Below are 25086 nucleotides of genomic sequence, written 5' to 3' on the forward strand. Positions count from 1 at the left end.
ATTACAGCAGTACTAAAAGTAAAACAAAAAAAACATAGTAATCATAATGTACTTAGAAGATTAAGTTCAATTATACTTAGGTTGTTAGGGATTAGAGACAGTTAATGATAATGAGCTGAATGGTATGTGCACATAAATGGTTTTATAAAGAAAACATTATTTTTTAACAAAAGTTGTGCTGCCTACTCAAAGGTTGGGCTCAATACCAAATGTTGTATATGTTTTTTTTTAAGAGCTTATCAAACCACAGAGTTGCATACAAGCAAAGGTAAAATAAAACCTTCCAAAACAGAGACCAACATTTAACTAAACTACCAAATAAATATAATCTGATTCTCATTCTTGGGTTGACTACTAAAGATAAGCTTTCTTTGTCAGAAATCTTTCCTCTTAGAAATAAAAGTCTAAGTCTTTAGTCAGTAGTAATGGATGTGGTAATGGATAAGGTTAGTTACTTTATTCTCATTCTGAAATATGCCTATTAAAGCAGAACTTGAGCGTTTCAACTTAAGTTTTACATTGTACCTTTATGTCACAATCTGTTTTTATACTTTTCCACACTATTTTAGCTGTTTTTACTTGATTTTCAGAAAATAATAATTTACTAACTTCTGGTTTGGGGAAAACTATACAGATATTACAGATATTGTATATGTTTCATACCTTTTCTATATTCCTTGTGTCTAAAAACAAGTTTACATTTAATTTTCAATAACTCTGCCCTGAAGATAAAGTTCACCAGTTAAATGCAACCAAAGATTTAGTTTTTAATCTGTAAAATGTAGCCATCAATAAAAGAGTAATGCTAAATTCTAAGTCCATATTTTACTTCCTGAACGCTCCTTGAGTTCCATATTCCCGCTAGCAGCCTACCCAGAATATGTAAATAGGCAATCTCAAATGTAAATACTAAAGTTAACTCTACAATAAATCCTGCTTCCTCCAGCCTTTTCCTCTCAATAAAAGGCATAGTCAACTCAGTTGATTAAAAAAAAACAAAAACTCACAAAATTATTTTCCTTTTCTTTGTCCCCACACCAACAATATTCCTCCAGCTTTGCACTTCTGTCCATCTTCACTGCCATCACTATTGTCCAAAGACACCATCATCTCTTACCAAACTCTACAACAGTAGCTGTTTGTCTTGTACTTTGACCCCATAATTCATTCCACTTTTTAAAAAGCCTAAAAGATCATCTAAATATACTACTTTGATCGTATCACTTGCGAGTTTAAAACTTTCTGTTATACTTGAAATATAATCTAAATTACTTGCTATAACCTATAAAGCATTATCTGGCTTATCTTTGCCTCCCTATGTGGGCCAGACTCCAGCCACTTTTTCTTTTTAGTTTTCAAACATTTTTAAATTACAATACATTGTACTTGGTGATTTATTTTCCAAAATCTCTGTTGCTCCAAATATTAAAATGTGTGTTCCTTTCTTACCATTTTTCACACAATTTGAGTCTTATCTCCTCAAAGAGGAATTCTCCGATGACCATAAAAGAAAGGAGATCTTTTTTTTTCATTCATAGCTCTTCAGTATTCAAGTTTATGTTATGTATTACTTATTGTTTTTTGTTCTTCTGTAATCCTCTATAGAATGTAAATTCAGGTAAACAGAAGCATAGTCTGTTCTGTATAGCTTTAAAACCTCTGCATGAGTGTCCTGTATATAGTAAATGATCAATAAATATATATTGACTCAATCTTGGCTATTGTAAATGCTGCAGATGGAACAGCAGATATCTTTTCAATAAACTGATTTTTTTTTCTGGGTATATACTTAGCAGTGGGATTTTTTGCATCATATATGGTTGTTCTATCAATCAAGGTAAAATTGTTATCATCCCACTTGTTTTCCTGTTCCTTTTCATATTTTGAATTTGGTATAATTAAGATGTAGCTGCCTGACATAATGCTATGTTGGCTCCTCAAACCACCTTGGGCTATATGATACATTTACTACTGACGCTTGTTTTCTAAAGAACTCACTTTATTTTAAAGGCTTTAGTGAAAATATTTCTCATTCATTGTTTAAAAGACAACATAAATGCAGGTTGAAATTTATCTTCTGGTAGTATGTTGTACTAGTTTCATATATTATGAACTAAAAATCCCGAATTTATAAAACAGAATAACCCTGTTTCCAGTCTATGTGAGGACTAAGCGCTGAATTTTTTATCTTGCCCAAATTCCTACCTAAGGGGTCTAGGGAGTCATGCCCTAAACCATAAATTCTCATCAGATGGGTTTTATCTGACCCTATATATCATGACTTACTTTTCAGTCTGACTCCGGCATAATATTACAAGACAAGGAAAAAAAATTTAACCCCAAAATATATTTCATTGCCATACCTTGAAATAGCCCTGTAAAAATCTCCTGTGGGAAAAATCCACATCCTATGGAGAATCCCTTTAACATTTTATTTTCCTTCCTTTCTTTCCAGATCCAAGGAATAATCAACTAACAGCCAGGCACCCTTTTAGGTCTGATGAGAAACATTTTACAACCTGCTCTCTCTCTGAAGTCTGCTATCTGAGAGAATCCTCTGCACAATAAAACTTGGTCTCCATAATCTTTTATCTTAACCTGAACATTCCTTTCCATTGATCCCAGGTCTTCAGATAAACTCAACCGTCAACCAGAAAATGTTTAAATTTACCTGTAACCTGGAAGCCCCCGCTTTGAATTGTCCCACCTCTCTGAACCAAAAAAGATGTATTTCTTAAATGTATCTGATTGATGTCTCATGCCTCCATAAAATATATAAAACCAAGCTGTACCCAACCATCTTGGGTACATGTTCTCAGGACCTCCTGAGGGTTGTGTCATAGGCCATGGTCACTCATATTTGGCTCAGAATAAATCTCTTAAAATATTTTACAGAATTTGACTCTTTTCGCCGACATATGTATTTAATTACTCATCAAGTATGTAAATTGGGCTTGCAGGGATGGAAATTTAATAGGCAAAATATTAGCTATCCATGAAAAGAATACTGAAAAGAAAAGGCTCTATTTTGTAAAAAATTATGGCATAAATATCTTTCGACTGGCTATTAGTAATGTCATGCTCATGCAAATAATGTTCAAATGTGCTCTCATCTTACTTTCTTCTTAATTTGATGTTATAAATTTTGAGTTAAAATAGTAACATGACATTCCATGTAATTCAATTCTTGGAGATTACTGCTATTTCCAGCTGTTAGTTTCTTGGCTTCAAGTTGTGGTCCTCATAATATTACAGCGCAAAATAAAATACCCTCCTGGAATACTCTACTTTTTATGTATTAATGTCTAATTATTCCAAATGCCATCTGTATCATGAAATCTGATTGTTGGAGAGCTGACTGGTATTGTGAAAAATACAAATGTCATCCAATCAAAGTTTTGCTGAAAATTTTTAAAGTAACATTTTCTGATCAAGAAAAAAAATTGAGGGTTCTCTCTCTCATTAAAGCATGTGCTGAGATATAGGAAAACATTTAGTCATTCAGGAAACAGAGGGATTAACAGCATTAAATTATCTACTTAAGTAATTTAGTCATTTCAATCTCTTTAGATTTGTCTGATAATTAGTTAAGCCAGTTGACATCCATGATTTAAAAACATTGAGACGTTCACTAACGTTAATATCAACTTAGTTATGACAAAGCCATATCCAACAATTTACTGTATAAGCTACCAAAAAACACACTGATGGTAAATATGACTAATGAAGTTAACTGGATTCACAACTGAATCAGATTCACTACAAAATTCATCTAATTGGACATCAATTAGAACATAATTATTGTATGATACCATTTCATATTTAACAGAACAAAATATTTCAGATATAATAATTTAGTCATGTAGAATTACTTTAATTATATCACAGGTATGACAGGTTTTTTAATAAATAATAAGACCTGCACTAAAATGTATGGATTCTACTACAGTATAGAGGCAATGCATAGTATTAAATTCCTTAGCTACTTTGTAATCTTATTATTTTATGGAAGAGGCAGTAAATTCTATATAAGCAGAGAATATTATCCAAATCCTATTACTATCATAATGATGTGCATTTCTTTTTTTCTTTCATGTGCAGCTTGGAAATGTTAAACAAGATATTGATTTAAAATGGAAAAGTGCACAATCAATGTCACAGAATCTGGTAACAGCCATTATTGTTTATGGGGCTAGTGACCCTTTTCCACTTATCCTCCTTTCCTGGGAAGCAAAGACTGCTTCTTTGATAATGCTGTGGAGTGGCCATTTATCATCTATATTTGAAGCACTTTCATTTTTCACTATACATTGACTTTTTCTATCGATATGCTACAGCTGAGCATGTTTCCTTCCTGTATGCTTCTGCCAAGAAATGGAGTTGGAAGCAAAGAGAAAAAGACATATAAGTCAGTAAATGCATGGCTTAGCTTATTCCTTCCTGCTTGTTAAACCTTTGGACTTGTGCATCTGGACATTACTACTAAGTAATTGAATATTAAGTTTTACTAAACAAAAAAATAGCAAGAGGATTATTAGCTTTACAGTAAAATTGTAAAATTGTATACAATATTATATTAAAGCTTCTATAATCAAAATCTATTACACATATATAAACAACAAAAATCAAACCTAAGTGCCCAGAGACTATTTCTAATCTTCTTATAATAGAAAAAATTTTATTGAATTTTCTAATGTCATGTTTGATTTCCCAGATAAGTAAATTGAAAAATTGTCAGTCATTCACTTGTCCTGATAAAAACTGGTTTATTTCTTTTTAGAATGCTTGTTAGAAAACTCTTCATGAAGTCATAAAATAACAGGAATTATTCCCATTTCACAGAAAAAGAAATGAAAATAAGACTAGTAAAGTAATTAAATTACTTCCATCATTTAAAACATTGTTTTAAGGTTTTCATCTATTTATACTAACTAATAAAGCTGATGTAATGATTACATATTTCAAATGATTTAAAACCTAATTTACTTGAAAGAAACACAAAATGTTCTAGCGGCATTCTTTAAACACTGCCAGTTATGCGCTGTTCTATAATTCCAATGATGTATATATCTCACCTTTGTAGGGCATAAACTACTTGAGGTTTGAATTGCCTTATTTTATTTTCCCAAGAGAGCTTCTATAATATTTTTTATGTGGCAAGTGCCCAATTAATGTTGCCAATTGAATATTTATGTCTAACACATTCAAAAGTCTTCAAACTATTAGGTAATTCTCCAATAACCTTTGTGTGAAGTTCAAGTATAAAATATAATTATATTTCAAGTGTAACATAATATATATTTAGCAGGTAAGTGGAAAAAGAGTAATTAATTGCCTATTGAGGTCTAAGCCAATAAAGTTAAATTGCTAGTCAGTTGAGGGAAAGGGTTATACTGGGCTTGATCATCAAAGACAATATCTTCAGTGGTTTATTTCATTTTAAAACTGTAGTTTTTAAACACTTAATTTGTTATTACCTTAACTATTCAATTTTTTTCTGAAATCTGATCGAAATTTGGTAGGTTATAACAAATTGTAATAGGTCACAACAAATTTAGCTCACGTTTCAAAATTTGTTATTAATAGATGACTTCGTGAAACCACTTAGTAGCATTTCTTTTCAGTGCCAAGAAGAAAATCTTGTACGTCTTCATGTTATAATAATATCTTAGTAACACTACAGATAAAAGAAAATGACAGGGGATTATAAGAAAGGTATTTAATTTAGCCCTCTTTATAGTTCAGGGCCATGTCAAAGCAAATCATATAACTTAAAAATCTTGAGTATGCATGTGCTATATCTGTTGATATCACGCAGAGTTCATCTCTTAGATTAAATGACTAGATTTCAATAATAGAGAAAATGAATCAAAAGGTAATACATGCTAAAATTAAATATTTAGCACATTTTATATTTCCATTTTTCTTTAAATAAGCATACAAATAAAAATAAGATTTATAAATTAGTTAGCAGGACTGCTGAATTAGAAACCACTATTTTCAATATTACACTAACACATTATAAACAGAACTTCCTTGTCCACCCTTGCAAATTCATCTACCTCTTTCTACCTACTAAATAACATTAGAAATATGAAAAAGCTAAATTAACAAACTGTCTTTATAATCACCAATATAACTTTAACACTTATCAAAATTTCCGACAATTCTAAATACATATGATATAAATACTGTTAAGACAAAGAATCTTGTTATGTTAATGTTATATTAGCTATTTCAGTCTCCTCTTGGGTAAGCATGTAAAAATGGTTAAACAATAAATTTCTATGGCAACAACTTAAATTCTAGCATATTCTTAGTTATAGCAGCAGCCACAGAAGCTACTAATTTCTCTAAGGTAATGTAACTAAACAAGATCCTTCTTTTCTCCTTTTACATTGGGCACAACTAAAATCTCTTTTACTTTAATGAACTAAAGAATGATTTAACTAGAAACAAGATATCTCAACTAATGCACATGATAACTATAGTTACATGAGCATTTGATGCAAAGACAAAACAAAGAGAAGATACTAAGTATTTTAAAATGAAAGTTACATGGTGTGACCAAATGCATTATGTATCCTATAAACTAACATATACGTGTATAAAACTGATGTATATTAATTACATAATTGTTACAGAGATATTTTATCAAAATGAATAAAACCCTGCCAGATTAAATAAAAAATGTTCTTATACATGAAATTATTGGATATCTTCTGTACATAGATTTTTAACATTATATTATTTATTAAAATATTCTTAGAGTCAATATATAGATGATTTAGTTTCAATCATCTGAATATCTGTAATTTTGAACTCATTTAGCAGACTCATCTTTTCTCTTATGTGCTATGTCTTCTTATATACTACTCTTGGAGAACACACTGAAGTTATCGCCACTGAATGAAGGGCAAATTTCTGTTGCTGCAAGAAATACCGGAAATATAAAGGGCCACCAATACATATTTGGGTATGAACATACAAACTAAGTCCATAATTAGTTATACAGTATTTTCATAAATGCTTATTTTTTTTAAGATTGCCTTAAGAACTTGATCAGGTAAATGTATATGATTACTCACTCAAAATATAAGGTCTTTGAGTACAAGGAAAATTGAATTTAAATTCCACTCCGCTATTTACCATGTATGACCAGAGTTACTGCTGACTTTTCTTAAGCCTCAATTTTCTCATCTGTATAATGGAAATAGTATCTTACTAAACTGCCCTGTGGTTGTGGAGATTAAATAATTACATAAATCGCTGAGCACATGCATGGCGCACAATGAATACTCCAAAACCATGGAAGCTACTATTTAAAAATACTTTTACCCTTTAACCTTGGTTTCTATATTGTAATCTATTTTCAATGAAAATGAAGAAAAGTTCTTGCCTCTGTGCACACCTTCTATGAGAAATTCTAGTTTCCTGACCTAGATTAGTCATGTATCAGTTTCAAAATTACTAATATACCTCACTAGATATCTGTCATTAAATGTCACCTTCCACCAAAGATATTGTTTCTACACCTGTCATTTTTTCTTTTCTTTCTAAAGGTCATAACATTGTCGAATGTATGCCTCTTCTCCCCTAATTTTTCCATCACAGGTAAATCTGTTGATTGCTTACCGAGAACCCCGTTGTACTTTCTGTAAAAAGAATAAAGCCATCCTGTGAGAAATTAATAAATAGAAAACAAGCCATAATATCTGTCAGAGGGGAGTAGGTTGCAGGTTTACTGTCATGAAATGCAGTCCACAAACAAAAGAATCAAGAGAGAAAATGATGAATGTCCTTAGGAATAGTCATGGTTTATAATAAAGATTTTATTAAAAAAGTGTTAAAATAAATAATACATATTCCAGAACATTACTGTTCTGGGAAATCACTTCCCTTTAGAATATGAGTTCTAGATGGCAGATCTACTTACAACTGCTCTGGGGTCTTTCAGTAGCTGATTTATAATCCTATATTTTTAAAAAATCTATAGTCTGCAGTCTCTTGACATACTTCTCAAGGGTGGATATGTGGTGGAATGCAGACTCCATCAATATGTGTGATTTTCTTTGCTTTTTGTAGCTTAACTGTTGTTTAGAAATCCCAGAGGAATATGATTGAGGCCAGAGTTACATTGGTTCAAAAAATTCGAACAGTTGAATGCTGTTTTTGTTAATTGCTGGGCCACAACCAGAAATCCGGATGATGGGAGAGAAACACTTCTTTAGGATAATGATTAATTTCCATAAAGATGAGTGCTTTAACAAATTTCAATATGCAGTTGCTGGGGCGGGGAGGGTGGGTGGGCACTAATTAGTTTTACCGTTTTCAGCAGATGTTGAATTCAAAATGCCAGCAGCATCTCAAATGCCAGTCATTAGGTCTGTCTTTCATTGAGGAGTGCTGACCAATGAAATCTCCACTCTGTTTAATGAGACCGATCTAGGCAGAGTCAATTAAATCAAATCTCTCCTAACATCCTTAATATCTGCAGTGTGGGCAGCACCAACAAAAGCAGCAGTGAGGGATTTCCAGTATTAATAAAGGGATTCACTGCTGCATTTGGAGAGGGGACAAAACGAAGGGGTGTATGTTGGGGCAAGAGCTTTATGGACTGGGGAAAGCCGGTAAAGTCTGAGCGAAGGTGGGGGTGGGGTGGAGGGTGGGGGCGAGGGAAGAGGAGCTACTTAAAGGGTAAAAAGCTAAGTAAGGCGATTAGAGAAAGAGCCTTAACGGAGCTCAGGAAGGGATCTACCCCCAACCGTTTCCCTCCCCTGTCTCTTCCACCGCAAATCCAATTTACCACTTGCAAATATGAAGCTGGAAAAAGGTAAGGACCCAGAGTTGAAAACATTTTCACTTTAATACTGAAAAAATATGCCATTATAAAATCCTCGAATAGAATTAGTAAGTTTCACGTGCTTCCTCGGTTCTTTTTTCCTACTTTATAAGTAAGATTTATACCAGCACAGAATTGCTACCATAGGATCGCAGCCTAAGCACTAGAGTGACATTAATTGGTCATGCTTAACTGCCTCAAAATCATTTTTTAAATAATTACACTGATACTATAATAGAAATCATGGGTACTTATTTTACATTCAGATGGAAGGCATTATTGGATATGTATTAAAAAAGTCCCCCTGAAAAAAATAAAATAAAATAAAACATCACCATCAAAATAAAAGAACCCAAAACAACCCCTAAAAACTTCCCTCAACAAAATACATTGTTAACTCATAAAATGGACTGATGACTAGCCATGCAAATGTCTTAAATAAAACCTTTACATTTTTTTTTTTCACAGTTAACGTATGCTCTGAACTGCCTACCGATCACAAATAATGGCGAAATGGCACTTTCTGATTATACTGTATTTTGTTTATAGAAAGTTTGATACGATGGAACTTATCAGGTAAGAGGGTGGGTGCTGTGAAGGAGATGCCGTCTCCAGTCGCGGGGGCGGGCAGAGTCCCTGGAGCGCGTGGATTCCATGCGAGCCATGCAGCACTTTTTGATTTTTGTCAGAAGTCAGAGTTACTTATTTACAATACATTCATGCCTTCGTGCAACTGCCCATCCCTGCGTAGCCAACAGGGAGCCATCACGGGGCTAATCCACAGGGGAAAAATAGATATCTATCTCTCTATATAGATGTAGATATATGTATATATGTATAGAACCGCGGCATCCAACCCCACAGGCCCTGGGGCCGAGGGCGAGGGCACTGTCAGTTCTTCCAGCAGGGTCGTGCTGGGCTTTCTGTCAAAAGGGGCTCTCAGCAAAGAGCGAGCTGGCTGCGCTCTCCCAGCTCGCCACAGTCTGCTCTTTGTTTCCAGGAGGGAGCTAAGTAAGGGGTCAGCCCCTTTCGGTTGTGCGAACTCACAGTTATTTATCTACTTATGCCCATTCAGGCTGATGGATTTGGGTATACGCCCCTCCAGCCCCCTGGGGGGTGCCTGCGGCGGGGGAGGACGTATCGCCTTCCCTCTGCCCTCCCCTATCGGGGTTGGGGTCTTAGTCTGAGAGCGAGTGAGAGCCACAGTCATACACTCTGTGGGCCCCATCTGCGTTGTAAGGCCCATTGTGCCAGTAGGAAGAGTCACAGACTGTCTGTAGGGAATTAATCTCGGACGCGGAGGAGTTGGCATCTCGTCTCTTGGACCGCTTTCGGTTCCTCAGGATAAACACGAGCATGCCCACCACGGTGAAGGCGGAGGTGACAAACACCAGCAGCAGTCCCGGGACCAACACCGAGATGGACACCCTGCTGGTGTCTAGGTAGGAGTTGGAGTGTGTCCCGGTCTCCGCCAACCCAGTGCTGTTTTTACTGTGCGAAGTTAACGTGGGCGAGATCCTAGCGTACAGCTGGGGGCAGATCTCGTCATTGGAGAGGAGCATGAAATCCTTTCTAAAGAAGTTCACCGGCGTCTCACACTTGAGGTCGCTCATCAGCACTTCGGAACCCAAGCGTTCTGCCCATTGCTTGAAAGGCACAATGGTGCAGGAGCACTCCCAGGGGTTTCCGTGCAGGTCTATCTGGATGATGGAGGTTAACTGGTCCAGCACCCCTGCCACAGGGAGGTACATGAAGTAATTGTTGTGCAGGCTGAGTTTAGAGAGCGAGACCCCAGCGAACACGTCCACAGGCAGGGACCTCAGCAGGTTGTTGTTGAGAATGAGGATCCTCAGTTTGGGCATGGCATTGAAAGTGCCCGGGAAGATGAGCTGGATCGCGTTGTACTCCACGTTCAGGTACTCCAGGTTTTGCAGCCCCGCGAATTTCTCCCGGGACAGCGTGTCCAGGTAATTGCTATCCATATATAGCCACCTGAGGTCCAAAAGGTTCTTGAAAGTGTTGTTCTCTACAGTAGCGATGTTATTGTTGCCCAGATCCAACAGAATGAGGTTCTTGTAATCCACAAAGTGCGATTTTCGGATGCTGTGGATCTTGTTATCTCGTAGGAAAAGCTCCTGCACGTTAGAGAGCTTGGGCTTCAAATCAGCCAAGCTGCTCACGTTCCGGTTGTTGCAGTTCATCTTTAAACCCGACCCTGGGATGTGGTCGCAGCTGCAGCCCCCAGGGCAGGGCAAACTGTTAGCTAAGGGTTTGTTTCTGGCGCTACCCGTCGCTATCGCTGCTGTCGGTCTGATTTTGATCTGCCAGTTGCCTGGGATCTTTGTACCTCCGTTTGGAGCAGACCCTGGGGTGGCATGATCTTCTTGCCCATTTGTCTTGAAAGGGGTTGGCAGGGGGCCAGGAGCAAAGGTCTCTTCTTGGGCAGGGGGTGCCGGGAGACTAGAATCCACTCGGTTTTTCAAAGGACACAAGTCCTGTTCGGTGGTTTCATTGAGGTCTTTACCCTGCAGTCTGGTGGGGGCTTCGCAGACCACTCGGCCGATCAGGGCATTCTTGGGAATGTTTTCCAGCCATTCTTTCAGGGAGAGCAGATCACAGGTGCAGTCCCAAGGGTTATCCTCTAGGAGGATCTCCGCAATACCAGGGATTTGCTCCAAGACCTCCTCATAGGGCAGCGTTTTCAGCCTGTTACCCCGGAGGTCGAGATGAGTGATGGGCACATACTGGAACACATTGGCAGGTAGGGTGCTGATGAGATTGTCATTTAAAATGAGCACCTCCAGCTTGTTCAAGTCCTGGAAGGCCCCCGGGTCTATATCTCGTAATAAATTAAAATCAGCCTGGAGATATTCCAGATCATCCAGCCCCAGAAAAGTCTGCTTTCGAAAAGACTTGATCTTGTTGTTGTTGATGTGCAGCCTTTTCACCAGCTGCAGCCCCAGAAAAGCCCCCGGAACGATTTCATGCAAGCCATTGTTTTCCATGTGCAAACTAACCGCATTATAAAAGTTAGCGAACTCATTAGGGAAAAGTCGAGTGAGGGAATTGCCATGCAGAAATAAATGGTAAAACTGGGAAGTCGGGGCAGTGAAACGCTGCAGACTTGTGAAGCCTTTTTTTTCACAGTCTACGTGTAGGTCCCCTTCTATCTCATTGCAGGAACAGATCTTCTCTTTGCAAACGTCCCCTGTAACGTTTCCAGCGGCAAAACAAAGAGACGTCTCCAGCAACAGAATCCAAAGCAGCATTTTTAAAGCGAGCAATTCATCCCCGATCTCATCACAAAGTAACAGCGACCATCCTGCTCGCCACAGACACAATTCAAGTTCATTTAGTGCTCCAATGTCCGAACCCAGGAAAGGAGAAGAAAAGGGTTTGGGGGGGTGGGGGTGGATTCCTTCCTCCCTAACCCCCCCGCACTGCAATAGCCCAGACGCCAGTCAATAATTATATCCACAAACTATCCAGGCACGTAGTGCAAGGCAAGCAAAAAAAAAAAAAAAAAAAAAAAAAAAAAAAAAAAAAAAAAAAAAAAGTAGGAAAAAAACCCCACTCCCCCACAACCCTTTAAAAATAACAGCAAAAGAAGTTAAATATATACATATAAATTAAAAGTACACCCTTACAGAATCTCATCTACTGATCCTCACTGATCAGAAATGAAACAATGCTAGTAATTAGAAGCAAGTGCATGTTAGAGAAACAAGCAGAGGGTTTGCAGCGTAGTACAGGCGCACTGCCTGTGCATGGCTGTGCGTCGGACTGACCTTGCCTCTCTGATACAAAGCAGGGTTTTCCGCGGCTTCTGTTGTTGAGGCTGCTGGTGGAGTTCTTGCTGTGGTTGCGGGTTGACCAGAAGTCCCCCCGAGGTGCTGTCCAGTCCCCCCGGTGCTGAAATCACGCCCGACCGAAGGACTCACGCTGCCCAGCCAATGGCGCTGGAAAATTTCCGCAATCGCTGCGTTTTGTGGTTGTCCATCCTTTTCCTTTCCTCCCCTTCGGTCCTCTTAAGGCTTTTTTTTTTCTTTTTTTCTTTTTTTTTCTGTGCTCTCGCTCTAGCTTACTAGCTCTTCTTTTCCTGTTCTCCTTCTCTTTCTTCTGCTCTTTCGGAATTACGTGGAGGGGGGCGGAGGGCGGGGGGCGAGTTGTCTGAGGGAGGAAGAGAGCGCGAGAATGAGGGGAGGGGGGCGGAGAAGAGAGTTGCTAAGAAGCTCTGCTCGTTCCAGCCTGGTGCACTCTGAAAGATCTGACACCCTCTGCTGATCTGCAGTAGCAAAAATCCATCTGGCTAAGGAATGCTGAAAGAAAAAAAAATCAATCCACGTACAGGGCAAGCGTTAAAAATGTGGGCATAAAAGGCTGACGATCTACATAGACGCTTATTTTAAATGGATTATTTGATTCTTTTTGCGTGCTGGAAACTTTACCCTTTCCTTTCCTTAACGAGCTCACAGCCCCCACCAGCTCCACCATTCGGAAAGGAGTGCTTTTAAAACATTTATTTCCCAATGGCTTGAATAAAATTAGTGTCAGGGTGTCAAGCGAACAGCAATTTGAGGTAATTATACTGCACGCCATTTTCATCGGTGCTTTAAATGCATTTCTTCCTTCTCTGCGGCACAGTGTTTTATGCTATTTGATGTCTTTGAAACATTTTTTTTTTTGGTATGTTGAAAGTGGCTTTCGGAACATATATGTTACATAATATCTAATTGAGTATGAATTTTTTGTTGCAAGGTATATAAATTAGGCATATACTTTTTAAAACTTGCAGAAATTTAGTCAAGTTGATCATTGAGAGTTAGGCTCTTTGATGATATTTCTTGAATGTTATTTAACTCTGGAGGGTGAAACACAATGCACGCTTAAGTCCTTGATTCCAGTCCCGAAAGCTTTAACTGAGAACCGGAAAAGAAGGGAGGGGGCAGGGCAAAATCCCAAGATGATTTGTGAGTGCTGTTAAAAATCCACTGGCAGGCAGGGGCGCGCACACTACACGCACGCACACACACACACCCCATTGACAAAGTTTCCACATCAGTTTGAACTAATTTAAATATTTACAAGTAAATAACCAGTTGCATTTTGAGAGGAGGAGATAGAAATCTCTGGACTCTAAAGCTCAGCGCGAACGCTATCTGCAGGTAGCCGGCAGCTCCTCCTCGCGCAGATGCTTGTTGGGTCACTGATGCTGGGGAAACACGAAGCTCAGGCTTTTTCCAGTGAAGGAAACACCAGATTCCAAACTCAGAGCTTATAAAAATCCAGTAATATCACCTTCCAGGAGGCAAGGAAACGTGAACGTGCTGCTTCCGTGAAGCCTGTTTTGCTGACTTTTCCTTTCAGAGTCGACACCTTTTCCATCAATACATCCCAAAATATTTATAGATAATTCTAAGATTTGAAATTTTTATGTCTTTTAAATAGAGTTACTGTTTGGCCCTTTCTTCACTCTATGCAGAGAGGATATGTTTACACCACTTGCCTTTTTAATTAGGTCTTTTGCAAGTTGGACAGCTGCTACAAGCCTGTTAATAATTTGTGCAAAAGAGCAAATGTTCTACGAAGTGTGTATTTTGAGAAAGATGGGGAGTAAAAATTTGGGGGAAAGGATCGGGGTTGGGAAAATTCCCAACGCTATGGAAGGTCTTAAAGATGTTTACTTACAAGATTTTTTTTTTTTTTTTTCTGGGTCAGAAGCTAATTTCTAGGTGGGTGGGGAAAATATCTATACATAATGTTTTCATATGACAAAATATTTTTGTTATATTCCTCTGGTGAAATTCAGTGAAGGGAGGTGGGGATGAAGACATCTCAGTGTGTGTGTGTATGTGCATGCATGAGTGTGTTTGTGTGTGTGTGCATGTGTGTACACTAGAGAGATCTTTTTTAGACATCATGATACACTTCTGAAATAACTCTGTTCTCATTTAATTTGACCCATTACCACATATAGAGAGTGAAAAAAAAGACCTTAATCAATCTGAAACCATTATGCTAAAGAAATGCTATGCAGTTGAGAACTGCAGATGTGAAGCAGTTCAACTGAAGGAAATAATTTTTCTGTCTCTTCTTAAATAGGACTCAGGTCTAAAATATCTTGGCCCAAGAAACCACTCTGATAAAGGAAACCAGCCTTATGGTGTTGGTGATTGATAGGGATAGGCAAGATTCAAGGAAAAGAGAAAAATGCTGGCTGTTTAGAAAGAACAATCATCTAAAATCCACATTTTTAAGCTTAAAAGGTTACCTGCTTTTTTCAACTTGCAGAATATTATCTTTATGTGAAGAGACTCCAAAAACATATTTAAGTTGGTTTAAATGAATTTAGATAACCTACAGTTTGTATTCAGATTTCATTCTCCTCTTCACCCTTTAAACTCTCTCTTTCTCTAATCCCTTATTTCTTCTTTCCTCTTACCACACCAATCACAATAGAAAATTTACAATTAGGATTCTCCTATTCAGGTACCTTACAACATATTTTAAATTATATTCTCTTCGTACCTTACAACATTTTAAAAATTATATCCTCTTCAAATAATTTCTTATCTCTGCACTCTAAGAAAAAAGTGTGGTAGTTCCCAGATGAGCAACTAAGCCTGAGAAGAAAAGATTGAGATTATACCTCCTATATGAAGATCTCCAATACAAACTTGCAAGCAAAATATAGAGGTACACATGCAAGTCTATTGAAATGCACCCTCTATAGTAGCTATCATAATTTTAAAGTATTTTCATAATAAATACATTTTAGAGACATAAAACAGTCTAGAAAACCATGTCTACAACTTCAAAGCCTAACTATTCAAGTTAAACAATAAATGTATTGGTGGAGAATAAAAATATAAGGGATTTATATGTGATCTAAACATTTCTAATACCTTAGGGGAATATTTCTTAGGCATGAATTCTTCTTAAAAGGGTTCCACAGTATCTATTTGAGCTCAAGTGAACTCCTTCAGTTGCCTTGCCTCTCAACAGATAATCTCAGTAGCTGGAGATAAAGGATATTCCAGATGATGATGATGATTGATAATATTTGTTCAGGGCTATAGTTTAATTTCCTGGCTGTGGCCAGAAAGATTTCAATTGTGTCATTAAATGTTCACACATTTCTATTCTTCATCAAACAAGTTCTCCTCGCAAACAAGAAAAGTTGCATGTTGATTGTTCAATAAAGAATTTTTTCAGATTAAGAAGAAATTTGTCAGTTAATTATCCATTTTTTCCCAAATGGCATCAAATTTATAGATATTTCCACATATGTACTACATTTTTAAAATGAAAAAGTAGAATTTATAACAAACATTTTTTGTTCAGTTTATTTAATCTTCACAATAACTTTAAAAATTACTGTTCTAATTTTTAACTGTAAAAGTGATACTTTTTTAACAAATACAAAATTACATATAGGAAGTCTATCTTTACTCTTCCCTCATCCACAACACTTTTTATTGCAGAGAACTATAGATAACTGGTTGGTTAATAGTCAAATTGATCCTATTTTATGGATGTGGAAACTGAGGCTGAGTAACACTGAGTAATTTACCAAGATTAAAAAACATCAGTTGATTTTGTTATGGTAACAAAGCTACAGACTCCTGAGCTAAGCTTTCACTCTACTAAGTCTCTCTTTGTTCTTAATATATAATACAATGCCATTTATGACTCTGGTTAAGCTTTCTGTGGATCAGTTTCCTTACTAGTATATTTAACATATACTAGTATATATTATAGTTTCTGATTTTTTTGATCCCTTCACATTCTTTTTTTCTGAATCCAAAACATTTTAAAAATGATTTTACAACAGACCTAGTGTCTCTTGCTTTCCTTAGACTTTTCACATTTGAACTCAGGATAATTGTTACCATATTTAATATTTGCTATGATTTGAAACCAGTAATAAACAGTATAACCACTGGGGGAGAGAATTCATTGGTCCTGAGTTTAATCTACTACTGTCATAAGATAAAAGGGTCATTGTGAATTTTTTCATCTTGAGATAATAATTGTAAACTACAAGAGGGTTAGAAATCAATTGTACCTATAAACAAATATGCTTAGAATGTAAGATTCTCACACATATTTTCATATTTTATTTTTGTAGATTGTAACATTCTAGGAATTGGGTGCTAAGATAATGAAAATATTACACAATTACTGAAGGTGAAGTTAATACAATATTTTTACAATATTTCTTTAATAGTATATCACTTTTTATAACTTAGCAACTTTTATTTCTCATCAAAGAAATAGCAATCTCAGTAAAACACGTCAAAATGCACACACCGTTTTCTTTTGTGGCTTAAAGTATCACTGTCCTGCGTTCACATCACTTTATGTTTTTTATTACTCTGGGCCATAGGTTTGGCTATTTGGAGTAAAACTGAGTTTCTCATATAGTCTCATTTTTGTAATAAATCTCATATTGGGCTTATCGGAAAGAATATTGATCAAAATATAATTTTATATATTCAGAAATTCTGATTATTATTTTTGTTATTTAACATGAATAAGGCAACCAAAGTTTTGCCCAATAAGGGTAATACTCTTAGCTATATATCACACTGTACTACATACACTACAAGTATAAGAAGGATCCATATTTCCACAATTGTTTATTATATTAATTGATGCTTAAGTATATATTTGTTGAGCACTTGTTTTACTCTTTTCTATATGTTCACAAGACCTTGCAGATAATCACACAGAGTAGAAAAAGTCTGTGTTTCCAATAAAGTATGTATTATATTGTAAGATAATGAAATACATGTTACTTACAAAGGTTTTAGGAAACAGAAAACAACAAAAAAAGTTGAAATCCACAGAGATTACTGCTGTAAAAATATACATATACTTTTAGCATGCTTTTTGTACTTAACATTTATTTGTGAAAATTTTTGATGTTATTAAACATGTTCTACTATTAGAGACTTAATTCCTTGTATGACACAAAATAATTCATAGGACTAATTTTACCATAGGATATTTAGTTCTTTCTAGAATTTTTACTCTCATAAATAATGCAGCAAAGAACCAACTTAAATCAATGTTTACATCATTATTTATTTTCTTATTATAGGTTCCTGGAATTAGAATTCTTAATCTGTTTTGTGTTGTGTATAACAGAATACCTAAAACGGAGTAATATATAAATAAAATAAATTTATTTTCTACTGTTATGAAGGCTGAGGAGTTCATGGTCAAAGAGGATGCATCTAGTGAGGGCCTTCTTGCTGGCAGGAACTCTGAAGACTTCTGAGGCAATGTAGGTATCACATGTCCAGGGAACTGATGTGCTATCTCAAGTCAAGTCATCTTATTATTAAGCTACTAGTCCTACTCCTGAGATAATCCCTGAATCCATTAATCCAGGAATGGATTTATTCATTCATGCAAAGGCATGATTTCAGCTCACTGCAACCTCCACCTCCTGGGTTCAAGCGATTCTCCTGCCTCAGCCTCCCAAGTAGCTGGGATTACAGACACCCACCATCATGCCTGGATAATTTTTGTATTGTTGTAGAGACGGGTTTTCACCACGTTGGCCAGGCTGGTCTTGAATTCCTGACCTCAGCTGATTCGTCCGCCTCAGCCTCCCAAAGTATTGGGACTACAAGCTTGCCACCACACCCCACTAACATATTTTCAAATCATTCCGTACCATTAAAGTGAAGCCAATGCTTGTCCACTTACTTGAGCAAACGCAGTTCAATTTCTGATTATTTATTGAGTACATTGTCTTTGTTATTTTTCTTCAACTTTTAAGACATGTTTTTGTTTAATATCACTTCTGTGGATCATTTCCAGACAAAGCCACCTATACATTTCACTGCATTTCACCTTAAGGTATTCAGCAGAACAACTATTAAATTTTGCATTCCTTTTTTTCTTCAAAAAAATAAGTTATTTGAAAGACTGAGTTTTCGATAAAGTATAACATTCTTGAAGAGAGGGATAAGATTTTTTATCTTTTAATATCTAACACCCAGCAGTGTACCAGGCACAAAAGATGGTAAGATGTACACTCCAGCAGAAATAAGGCAGTATGTGAGATAGTGATAAACTTTGTGGAACAGATCACAAGGGTAAAAATGCTCAAAGGCAAGGTATATTCACAAACCAGGGATTTGGGAAAGTGATGCAATCTGTGAATTATTTCGGTAGCCCTTGATATATTTTATTATGTATTATTATGCATATATTTATAATTTTTTATCTAGAAAATGAGATATACATTTTGTATATCCCAAAGAGTTATTACAGTACAATGCACCTGGTCAACAACCAATAATTTATGATGATGCTAACGATAGGAATGTATTCCTGTTTTTGAAAAAGGAAGTAAATATAAAATTAACTCTTGTGAATATAAATTATTAAAAACCATTAATCTAAAGACCCAATGAGGTTAAGTCTAGGTTACTGATTGGATTTATAAAATGTATAAAAATAAAAATATTATTTGCTATTCTGTTAATCCTTTCAGAGCCATGAACAATCTCAAAGGGGCTAAATTATCTTATTTTTCTCCCATTAAAGACTTTACTCTCTTTATTTCTCTTTCTATCCCATTGGTTACATTATTATACTTGTTGTATTTATTATTGTATTTTTCTTGGGACTTATTTCAAACCAAAATTTGATGTGTTTCTTTGAGAGGTTTCATATGATGGAAAAACGTATTATACCCATGTTCTGGGCCGGGAGTGGTAACTTATGCCTGTAATCCCAACACTTTGGGAGTCTGAGGCAGGTGGATCATGATGTCAGGAGTTCAAGACCAGCCTGGTCAATATGGTGAAACCCCGGCTCTACTAAAAATTTAGCAGGGCGTAAGGCGCACACCTGTAGTCCCAGCTGCTCAGGAGGCTGAGGCAGAAGAATCGCTCAAACTCGGGAGGCAAAGGTTGCAGTGAGCTGAGATTGAGCTACTGCACTCCAGCCTGGGTGACAGAGCAAGACCCTTTGCTCTGTCAAAAAAAAAAAAAAAAAAAAAAGCAAGTATTATATCCATACACTGTTTTGTCAGTTTCCAGGAAAGGAATAATGTTAAAAATCATTTATTTATTTATTTATCTATTACACGGACAAAGGCACACACATACAGACAAGATACAAATATATCATATAATGCCTACTGTGTGCAAAAAATGTAAAATGCAAAACCAGAGTAAATCTCTAAAGATATAATCACATGCACTATTGCAGATTAGGTAGAGAGATACATTTAACAGAGGTGGATACCTTTTAGTAATGGCGGTTAAATCACATCATGTAAGTTACATGTGTCTAATTGGCTAATAAAAAGGGTCAACACCATACTTTTAAAGATTTCTATAAAGCACTGTATACTAGTAATTAATTTTGATAACAATATAAAAAAAGGGGAATCCTGTGGACATTTTGAATTGTCCAAGGACAAAGGATAATGTGAGTAGGGTGACCATGCATGCCTGTTTTCTCAGAAAATTTTAGTTTATGCTTGCTGTTATAGTAGTAAATATTGATAACACACAATTTTAGTTTATAAAGTTTCCACATTCGTGCAATGAATTAATTGTATTGTATGCCTAATAAATATTATTAAAGTATAAACTACATATTTTCTAATTAGTTAAAAATTAGCTGTTCTTACACTTACGGCAATCATTAGGTTGTGAGGAAGCATTATTACACTTGAGCAGTTCCCTGGAACAGTGAAAATACAATAGGCGTTGGCATGAAACTTAAGAAATCATACTTTGATGTACACTTTTCATATGTACACTTTTCATATGGGGAAATATTATCTTATTCCTAATATTGATCAATTTCTCACCTTTTAAGTCTTGTTTAAAGCTAAACCATATAAACTATTATAAAAGATGAAAATATTAGTCATTTTTCCAGGTCTCATGGTGGCCAGAGCAAATCATGACTTGGCTTGGCCAACTGGACTCACATATCTGGATTTTGAAATGAGAACTAGTGACACCAGGGAAGAGGAATAGAAGGATACCTCTACTAGAAGTAGCAATGGTAGGAAGGTGGAGTTCCCAGCATAGTAGTGGCAATGGTTTCCAGCATACTTGTTCTCAGGGTCCAGGACTGAGGGGGGCGATGTTGCATTCTGGTTTCCCACAGGTTTGAGCATTAGCAGCACCATCCTCAGCAAATGGGTGCTATGGCATAATTTCAGCCAATTCTGATTAGAGTACCATTTTTTTTTTCCTGTCCATCTACCCAACTTAGTTTTCTCCAGTCTTTCCAGAGATTCTTTGAGCCATCTAGTTTCCTTTTACAAAATGTCTTTTCTGATTGAATAAATCAGAAAATCTGGCTGACTAAAAATGTGACTAGGGTGACCCTGCATGCCTGTTTTCCCAGAAAAGTTTTGGTTCATGCTGGTTGTTGTAGTAGTAAATATTGATAACACAAAATTTTTCTTTATAAAGTTTCCACATTCATACAATAAATTAATTATATTGTATACCTAACAGTGAGGACATCTCTCCCTTTTGTAACATGTAAATGAAGATGATATAAATAGTGTACTAGCTAGTATATTCTAGGTAATTTAAAAATAGGATTAAAAAACCTAAATTGTAAATTCAGATTCTGATCATGCCTGTTTCTAGAACATATTTGGACATGAATCATTCATGTTTGAAGCTATATAATTAACAGATTTCTTGCCTCAAAGTAAGTATAAGTTGGGCAGCATTTATGTCTATGATAAGAATTAAAGAACACAGCATATTTTACCTCTATTTGTGGTTGTTGTTGAAATAAGTGTTCATAACCTTCAACGAATATTAGAAAAGTAATTAATTTATTCATATTTTAAGGAGAGCTGCTGGAAGCCAAGAAATGAAAAGAGAATGGGGAAATCCAGACAGATTTATGTATATATTAAGGTAAGGACTCGTTTTACAGAAAGTTGTAAGAGATTTAAGAATGTATGAAAACCCGAAGTAGTGCAAATAGCATATTATTCAATGACTTTTTATTTAAAAATGTGTAACACCTATTGTTAAAAGCTCTACATAGTCTGAGAATTTATTTTCTATCCTCCCCATTGGAATGTAAGATGACCCAAACTAACCTTTTATAAATGGAAACTTCATAAATTAAGTTTTATCTTAGACTGAATTTTAGAGTTGGGAATTATTGTGCTGAGAACAATTCGTAATTCAACATCTCTCTCAACACAGGGTTTATCTTCGAGGTTGAAATCACATTTCAAGAGGAAACTCTGCATGGGACACTCTGAAGGAAAGTATTGATAACTAATGTACCCACTAGAACCTCTTCTCATGTAAAAATTGCCGCTGTCCCCAGCAAATTCCGTCAATCCTTTTTCAAATGCTAGCTTATTAAAGACATACCACAAAGTGGGTAACTAGGGCTAAATCTGAGACCATGATGTTTCAGAGTTTTATAATATTATTGTGAATACACAGGAGAAAACAAATTTAAATTTTGTAATCATATTTGAAAACTCAGAGCATCACTTTGAGGGTGGCATTGAGATTCATGACCAGAAGTCAAGTTCAGTTTTAAGTTTAATGCCATTCAGCCTGTATCTGTGTCCCTGCAGCTAGACTAGCTAGCTAGGTTCCTGTTTCTTCTTGGACAATCATCTCTATCGTAGTCATTTATTTCTATTTTTAAATATAGCTTGGTACATGGGTTTATCTTAAAAGTACAACACATACTCAGTTTCCAGTTATTTCAAGCTGAAGTTCATAACTAAATCACAGTAAGGTATACTTTTCCTAGAATATTTTGCATTGCCCAAAGCCTTTCCCTTCAACATAGCTACAATGAAACCTAGGATGTCAGCTTTTATCTAGTAGCTGATTTGCACAATATAAGTATGCACACATACATATATGTAAATGCACATATGTGTGTGTTTTCTGAAATGTGGTTTTCTGTTTCAACTTGCTTCTTACTAGAATGATTTTTTAAGGTAACTAAATCTTCTTTAGATTCATTTGTTTTTTCAATAAAATTGACATAGTAACTCATTTTTGAGAAATAAGCTTCTGTATATAATAATGGATGACTTCTATTCTTTGTCATTGTCTATGTAACATTCTCTGCCTCCCTATTTTTTTTTTTACTCCCTTCAATCCGTTTTCCAATATGGCATAGCTTGAAATTATCACTCTAAAAAAAAATCCATTCACTAGCATGGAAAATATATCAGCATATAAATTTCAAATATAGTGAAAATATGCATAACATCTTTAAAGTAAGTTTACTAGTTGAATAGTTATGTTAAAAGTAATTGTATAAAACAGATACTACATTTGCATTCTAAAACTCATAGTGTAACTTAATGTTTTCTTACATAAAGTTTTTGGTATAATAGTTTTACTTGAAGAGAACAAATTTAGCAAAGTGTTATTTTTCAGTAGGTTTCTAAAAGGACTTTGGGCTTATTGTACATAGCCATAGATTTTTACATATCATTAGACTGACCGCATATTATTTTAATCTAGCTGCGTTTAGTTAAATTGGTTATTTGTAACATTTGTGACTTTTGCTACCTTAAATTGCTTGTTTATTAGCATACAACCTGCATAAAAATAATTGTTATTGAAGAACATCATTACCAGAAATTGCAAATATTGTCTCTATGATTTAAAAATTAAGTATAAAACCACCGTGGAATACTATGCAGCCATAAAAAAGGATGAGTTCATGTCCTTTGTAGGGACATGGATGAAGCTGGAAACCATCATTATGAGAGAGCTATCACAAGGACAGAAAACCAAACACCACATGTTCTCACTCATAGGTGGGAATTGAACAATGAGAACATTTGAACACAGGGCGGGGAACATCATACACCGGGGCCGGCCATGGGGTGGCTGGGGGGAGGGATAGCATTAGGAGAGATACCTAATGTAAATGACGAGTTAATGGGTGCAGCAAACCAACATGGCACGTGTATACATATGTAACAAACCTGCACATTGTGCACATGTACCCTAGAACTTAAAGTATAATAAAAAAAATTAAGTATAAAACAATAATTAAATTGAATACAAAATAAATCTGTTTATTTTAATTCTCATGTTCATTTGAAGGGATGTTTTAATATACTCTTCTACACTTTTTTTTATCAAGCTGAATTTTAAAATATTTTGATAATAATTCCCCCACGTTTTACTCCTCCTGAAATTGAAAATGAATACATTAATTAAAACATAAAACACAAAAAACCTGTAACTTTGCTTGTAAGTTTTATCATTTATTTACTTTGACCAAAGTAATATAAAAATAATCAGTGATAAGAACATATTTTAACTTTTATAAAGTATAATTGTTTTCAGTTTTTTTAATGTTACAACATCATTAGGAAACTATTCAGAAGAAGATTATTTACTGCCACATTAGGATTACTATTTCATTTACAAATTTACCAATTCAGCCAAGTTTTGCCTTTTACTGGATGTGTTAATTCTAAGTAAACAAAGTATATGGCTTCAAATCTTAAATGAATGGGTTTCATACCATTATCTCTCAAAATTTTTTTTCTATCTTCATTCCTTCGCCCCAGCAGCCCTTTTAGCAATTTTTTTTCCTAACTTCCCAAGGGAAACTTTACTGTTTATGTACTATATAGTGCTTTGGAGGACCACAAACCATTGTAATAGCTAAGATGCCGCCACTCAAACTGTTCCCCTTGTGGGTGATATAATCCCCATTGAGAATGTATGGTTTATTCCTACAGATTTTACCACAGTTTAGTCACTTATTTACTATTCATGATATTGCTGAAGGAAGACTTGCTGAAATATTACCAGCCACAAAATATGTTAATAGCATTAGGAGATATTGAATGGCACTTTGTCTCTGAGGTGGTCTTGAAAACTCAAAATCAAATGTCTTATCTCAATGAGATGTCTCAAAGAAAAACCACCAGGTGCAAACTTTTGTTTCCATAAATTGTAGTTCAGCTCATAGGACTTAAACATCTGCAAAAATGTCAATCAAAAGATGTTGAAACAGCTCCCCTAATCTTTGTTAAAAGGAGACTTTTTCTTTTTGTTTTTTCTTTAACTCCACTTTGGCCTATTACAACTAACATCAGCACACATACCTCTGGCAAAGAGTTTGCTGCACTGCAATCTCCTCTGGTCCCTTCTTCTTAAATCCTGTGTTAATATGCTGCTAGGTCAAAGTCTTCTTAGGGCAAGACAGCATTATTGCATTATTGGCAA

The 25086-nt window shown here is 35.6% G+C and overlaps 1 protein-coding gene and 1 long non-coding RNA gene across 2 annotated transcripts; one reads left to right on the forward strand and one right to left on the reverse strand.

The window, feature by feature from the left end:
• Positions 1 to 3392: 3392 nt before the first annotated feature.
• SLITRK1 (SLIT and NTRK like family member 1) lies at positions 3393 to 13284 on the reverse strand. The gene is made up of 2 exons (XM_003913981.5): positions 12631 to 13284; positions 3393 to 12164 (listed from the first exon to the last, which is right to left on the reverse strand). The coding sequence occupies exon 2, from the start codon at positions 12109 to 12111 to the stop codon at positions 10021 to 10023; it is 2091 nt and encodes a 696-aa protein (XP_003914030.1). The 5' UTR covers positions 12112 to 12164; positions 12631 to 13284; the 3' UTR covers positions 3393 to 10020.
• A 1281-nt stretch (positions 13285 to 14565) lies between these two features.
• Positions 14566 to 23566, forward strand: LOC103879362. The gene is made up of 3 exons (XR_002518449.2): positions 14566 to 18134; positions 21697 to 21765; positions 22063 to 23566. It is a non-coding gene; the product is annotated as an uncharacterized LOC103879362 (long non-coding RNA).
• The last annotated feature ends 1520 nt before the right edge of the window (positions 23567 to 25086 follow it).

This window comes from Papio anubis, chromosome 15, assembly GCF_008728515.1.
Source record: "Papio anubis isolate 15944 chromosome 15, Panubis1.0, whole genome shotgun sequence".
Classification (NCBI taxonomy): domain Eukaryota; kingdom Metazoa; phylum Chordata; class Mammalia; order Primates; family Cercopithecidae; genus Papio; species Papio anubis.